Here is a 6,147-nt window from a genome sequence, read left to right as displayed (position 1 = left end):
TCCAAAGTGCAGGTCTGTTTCTTTTTTATTTTTCTAACTGAACACATCATGAATTGGTTACGTTGTGTGTTATAATAAGTATAGAACGAAGTGAAATAAATTAACAATAGCAACTGATTCCGGAAAAAAAATAAAAACAAAACTAGCTCATGAAGTCATAAACTACTAAATCAGTCTTGAATTTGAAGTACTAAATAGAAAAAAAAGAACGAAAATTCTATGCTTTCTTCTTTCTCTTGTCCTTGGGTGATGATGGCGCATGGTCCAGCTCCAGCACCAGCACCACCTTTTCCAGTGAAGCACGAAATTTGAGCTTGTTGAGATTTTGCAGAAGTCCTAAGATTAGAATTACTATTAGCTGATGGCGTTGGATTTTGGCCATGAAACCTTGAACCCTGCGGGATATATGCAAACCTTTCATCTGGCTGCGAGTGCTCTTGTTGAGTACTATTAAAAAGCCTTGTTCCGGTTAAAATTCGAGTCATCTATGCCGAGATAAACAACCGGATTGGCCACACGGCCCACGCTACACGTGTAGTGTGGGTACAAATGACCCTAAATAGTGCTTGGTTTGTTTATTTGACCATGACCCTAATTTTATCCTTAAGGACACGTGATGGGATAAATTGTTCACACTTAACTCGTTTGAAATTCTACTTTCTTGCGCAAATATAAATTTTTAAATGGTTATGTAGAGCTAGATTCATTCAACTCCTATAAAAATCCGATCACACGTCAAGGTGACGTAAAAAAAAATGCACAACTTGGATAACATTTGAAGCACTCACCTCCTCAATTGCTTGTAATAACAATTTTGCAATATTAACACCTGATTTCTCCACTCCAGCATAGTCTTCAGCATACAAACAAGAGCATAGTATTCGCCAATTATCTCAATTTCATCGACACCGTCGGGATCCGGATCTTCTGCGAGGATTTTTCTGTGAAGATCTTGTGAGGGTTGGTTATGGGCTTGACAACACACTAATAAGGAAATCTAATGGCCCAAAACAACCTTCTTTATTTTTCCAGCAAAACGGCACCGTTTTACTTGATAAAGATCTAACATTTTCTTCTTTTGTTTTCTTCTTCTTCACTGTTTGTGTGCATGTGATGGTTTTAATAGTATATGTTCGGTGAGTTTTTTGGTGGTTTTTTGAGATTCAATAATATTATTTTTGGTCTTTTTTATTTTGAAGTGTTATGCTATGCAATTTTTTTTTGTGTTTTTCTTTTCGTTATGCTTTTTATGGTGGTAGTTGGTTTGCTTTATAATATTTGAGTTCACCAAAAAAAAAAAATTGCATCTCAACGGGAAGAATCGAACAAGTAAAAATTTATGCTTGAAACACAATTTGTTTTGAATGAGAACAATTATAAATCAAAAGGACAAATCTTCTTAGTTTTTTCGTCTTTATTAAGAAATTGAGTTTTCATTGTGATTCTTTTACATATTTTATCCCTCGTCATGACAATTCAATAATTTACAAATGAACACAAAACTAACAAAAACGGAAAAAGATTGGAGAAAAGAAAAAAAAAAACCTAATCGACTTATTTATCCAAGCTAGACCTTGGTTTTTGATCCAAACAAGACCTTTAAGTTTGATAATGTTCAAGTTTAAGATAAAAGAGAAGAAAACTGGTAAAAAAAACAGAGAAGAAGAAGATAACCGAAGAAGATAACCGAAAAAGAGAACGTTAGATTTTTATCAGGTAAAACCGCGCCGTTTCGCTGGAGAAATAAAGATGAATATTGCCGATCATTAGATCTCCTCATTCATACAGATTCGGAGAATTGATTGTCGAGATGAACGGTCCAATTCTCGTAAAAATCCTCCTCACACGATCCTACAGAGAAGAATCCTCGTAGAGGATCCAGAAACCAAACTCACAGCAAAACCCTCGGAGAATCCTCGTATGAAAATCCTTACAGAGGATCCTGATCCAACATCGTCGTCGTCGTCGTCGTCGCCGCTGTTCTGTTCTGTTCGAGAATAATCAACCCGCATCCTTTTTTCCGGCAGGCCCATGATTTCCGACTTGCTTTTGCTGCTTTTCTTCTTCTTCTCTTAAGTTCTGAGGTGAAAGATGAAAATAATGTCGTAGGCTTTATGCATTTATATATATAGGGAATAAGAATCCTATTCCGTTTCCTTCTTTTTCTAGTAGAATTGCAATTGCTATTGAGCTCGATGATTGAGGATGCTAACCCTCAGATGCATCACCAAAACTAGGGCTTTCCTCTCCCCCATCCCCACCTCCTTCCTCCTCCTCACCACCACCACCCCCTTTTTTTCCAATTCACTCGCCACCGCCGCAACCGCACCATCTACACCAACAACAACGACAACAATTCGCAGCAGCGATGAACTCCAACTGCAAGCCAAGGTCGTGGTCCTCTCCTTCAAAGACTGGTTCAAGTCCGGCAACAACTCCTTACTCGACCTGATCTTCGACATACTCCGCCGCGGCGGCCCGGAATCCGGTTCGTCCGATTTAGCCCTGACGCAACTGGGCCTCCGCCTGTCCGAACCCTTCGTGTTGGACGTGTTGAACTACGGCAAGTCCAGAAAGGACGTGCTCTCCTGCCTTAAGTTCTTCGACTGGGCCGGCCGCCAACCCGGCCCGTTCCACCACACCCGAGCCACCTTCATCGCCATCTTCAAGATCCTCTCCAAGGCCAAGCTCATGTCCCTCATGCTCGACTTCCTCGACACGTACACCAAGCAGCGTTTCTCTCACAAAGTCAGGTTTTACAGCACTCTGGTCATGGGATACGCCGTCGCGGGTAAGCCCGAGGTTGCCCTCCAACTGTTTGGTAAAATGCGGTTTCAGGGGATTGATTTGGACGGCTTCGCTTACCATGTGCTCTTGAATGCTTTGGTCGAGGAGAGATATTTCGACGCAGTTGAGGTCGTGGCGAAACAGATTTCGTTACGCGGATTTGATAGTGAGGTCACGCATTCGATACTGGTGAAGAATTTTTGTAAGCAGAACCAGTTGGACAAGGCTGAGTCGGTGATTCGGGGGTTGGTTAGTGAGGGGTGGGGGTTGAGCGGGCACGTTGTTGGCACCCTTGTGGATGCACTTTGCAAGAGGAATCAGTTTGAGAAGGCGGGTGAGTTGCTGGACGAGTTTCGCGGGTTGGGGATGGTGTGCGCGGAGGATGCTTATGGGGTTTGGATTAGGGACCTTGTTCAGGCCGGGAGGATAGATGGGGCTTTGGAATTCTTTAAGAGAGAGAAGACGCTCGAGGGGTATGTGCCCGACTTGTTTCGGTATAATGTTCTGATTTGCAGGCTTCTGAGGGAGAACCGGTTGGAAGACGTGTGCGAATTGCTGATGGAGATGAATGAGCGCAGGGTTTTGCCTGATGAGGTCACGATGAATGCTGCTCTATGCTTCTTTTGCAAGGCGGGTATGGTGGAAGTTGCGCTTGAGTTGTACAATTCAAGGAATGAGTTTGGGCTGTCCCCGAGTAGCATGGCTTACAACTATCTGATCAATACTCTGTGTGGTGATGGGAGCATTGATGAAGCCTATCATGTTTTGAAGGATTCAGTTGACCAAGGCTATTTTCCGGGTAAAAAGACCTTTTCGATCCTTGCGGATGCCTTGTGCAGGGAGGGTAAGTTTGATAAGATGAAGGAGTTGGTTGTCGTTGCATTAGGGAGAAATATGATGCCAAGTGATTCCGTATATGATAAGTTCATATCCGCTCTGTGCAAAGCTGGGAGAGTGGAAGATGGTTATTTGGTACATGGGGCATTGAACAGGTCAAACAAAGTAGCGAGTAGAAATACTTACTTCAACTTGATATACGGATTCAACAAGTCCAATAGGGGAGATATTGCCGCTAGACTGCTCTTAGAAATGCAAGAGAAGGGTCATAGTCCTACCCGTAAACTGTACAGAGTTGTCATTCGTTGTGTATGTGATATGGAAAATCCAGAAAAGCAATTTCTCAAATTGCTGGAGATGCAATTGTCTCGTTATGAGCCGAGCTGTCAAGTTTACAATTTTTTCATTGATGGAGCTGGACATGCCAGAAAACCAGAGTTGGCCAGACTAGTATATGAGATGATGGCGAGAAGTGGTATAGAACCCAATTTGGGTTCTGACATTCTGATGTTGCAGAGTTATCTAAAGAGCGAAAAGATTTCTGATGCTCTAAATTTCTATCGGGACTTGTCCCAGAGAAGAAGGATTGGGAAGAAATTGTGCAACACCATAATTGTTGGTCTTTGCAAAGCCAACAAACCAGACCTGGCATTGGAGATGTTGGGAGAAATTAGGGAGAACAAACTGAAACCGAGCCTAGAGTGTTACGAGGAGCTTGTAAAGGTGCTGTGCTCGAACAATAGATATAGTGTGGTTGTAAATCTTCTTGATGACTTGATAAAAGTTGGCCGTCCTATTTCGTCCTTTATAGGTAATGTACTTCTACTCCATTCATTGAAAAGTCAGGAGCTTTATTGGGATTGGGTTCGTACAAGAGATGTGCAGAATGAGACATCGTCTAGTTGGTTGCTTAGCCAGTTGATTTGTTCTTTTTCTAGCCACAAAATGAATCAAGATGTAAAGGACTTGGAAAAATTGGTTGAACAGTGCTTCCCACTTGATATCTACACGTACAATATGTTGCTTAGAAGACTAAGCATGGTCCATATGGACCACGCTATTGAGTTATTCAACAGATTATGTCAGAAAGGTTATGAGCCTGATCGATGGACTTATGACACCCTAGCTCATGGTTTTCTCAAACATGGTAGGACTGTGGAGGCCAAAAGATGGGTTGAGGAGATGTTTCGCAAAGGGCTTGATCCAACTGAACGTACTAAACAACTCATGTAACAGAATTATGTTTACAGTGACAGGTACAAGACACTAAACAATTATAGAGCCTGTGGTTTTGGGTATTCATTACATCCACAGATTGTTTGATTATTTTGTATCATTTTTTTATTCATGGGTTTCCCCACAGTAAACCAAATTTAGCATAATAGAAGTTGTCCTTTATCTTGAAAATGGCAATTGTAAAGGCATTAGTTCCTTATTGATATGCATTTACCCATGTTTAGTTGCATGCTGAGTTATGATGCTCAGTTCCCTGAACTCTGATTTTGAGATATACTAGAGCTAGGGACTTGCAGAGAATGAGTAGGGCTGCTCTTCTGAGCCCCATTTATTGTAGAATCTGCTCTCAAACTTGCTTGGGAAATGATTGAACGTTGCAAAACTTTACCAGGGATTTTAACAAGGATCCAATTTATTAGATAAACAGCAGCCAAAGTATTTTGGTACCTTTTTGATTTTGCTTGTTCAGAGGTACAAGTGAACTGAGTTCCTTGCTACTGACTGCAGTGATGAATCCTTGTTGACACTATGTGAGGTGATTAATGGCACTAGATACTGTGAATCTAAACTGCATGAATGGAGTGATGATATTGATTTTCTTGAGATGAGAATTGCTGAAAATGTAAAAGATGATGCTACTGATAATTGTTTCTTCTTTGGAGAAGAAATTAAGAGCTTGGCTAATCTAGAGATGAATCTTCTAATGGAAATAATTGCTGGCCTTCTGCAGGATTATATCCAACCTATGGAACTCTTTGAGCAAGAGGAAGATATTGGTCTATTTAGAGCTTCGGAAGTCGTAGATTTCTCTGTAACTGTGGAGTTTCTTGAAGCATTGGATACTTTGAGAAGTTGACTTTGTTTTATCGATGCGTGTCTCAATCCAAACGACTTCTCAGACTTACGGAGAAGTGTTGCAGATGGGCTCCATTTCATTTTTGGCAGCATATTATTCAGAGATTATAGATTCTCAGACGATGGGATTAAGCAGTTTGGAGCTGATATGCGAGCACTATTCCTTGTTTTTCAACCATTATGTGCTAGGCCTGAAGCATTTTTCCCTTGTATTGGAAACTCTCTCAAAGTTGTTAGAAATGGATAGGGTAGCTTTAAGGCGTTTGCATGTAGTTTCATCTAATGCTTTAGAGTTTAGACAGGACAGATTGCTATTCTTTTGGTGTTACTCACCTATCGGTTGATCAAGCGCAGCATATTTTGTGGAATCGGAAATATGGGATTGCACCTACAGATGTGATTTATGGAAAGTGATTATGATTTCAAAGTTTA

At 41.1% G+C, this 6,147-nt stretch overlaps 1 protein-coding gene across 3 annotated transcripts; it reads left to right on the top strand.

Annotated features, from left to right (window-relative positions):
* Positions 1 to 1,664: 1,664 nt before the first annotated feature.
* On the top strand, positions 1,665 to 6,147 carry LOC131320916 (pentatricopeptide repeat-containing protein At1g71210, mitochondrial). 3 transcript variants are annotated; one of them, XM_058351828.1, is made up of 2 exons: positions 1,665 to 4,880; positions 5,591 to 6,147. In XM_058351828.1, exon 1 carries the CDS (start codon positions 2,206 to 2,208, stop codon positions 4,855 to 4,857), a length of 2,652 nt encoding a protein of 883 aa, XP_058207811.1. In that variant the 5' UTR covers positions 1,665 to 2,205; the 3' UTR covers positions 4,858 to 4,880; positions 5,591 to 6,147. The 3 variants fall into 3 exon arrangements, with proteins under 3 accessions (XP_058207811.1, XP_058207820.1, XP_058207829.1); XM_058351837.1 differs by having other exon boundaries at positions 1,838 to 4,880; positions 5,526 to 6,147; XM_058351846.1 differs by lacking the exon at positions 5,591 to 6,147 and adding an exon at positions 5,147 to 5,500 and having other exon boundaries at positions 1,838 to 4,880.

The sequence above is a fragment of the Rhododendron vialii genome, chromosome 1a (assembly GCF_030253575.1).
Source record: "Rhododendron vialii isolate Sample 1 chromosome 1a, ASM3025357v1".
NCBI classification, from domain to species: Eukaryota; Viridiplantae; Streptophyta; class Magnoliopsida; order Ericales; family Ericaceae; genus Rhododendron; species Rhododendron vialii.
Note: the sequence above shows the minus strand (reverse complement) of the source record. Positions and strands in the feature narration are given on the sequence as shown.

Coding starts and splice junctions, on each gene's coding strand:
- LOC131320916 (XM_058351828.1), top strand. CDS start 2,206: ATGCTAACCCTCAGATGCATCACCAAAACTAGGGCTTTCCTCTCCCCC.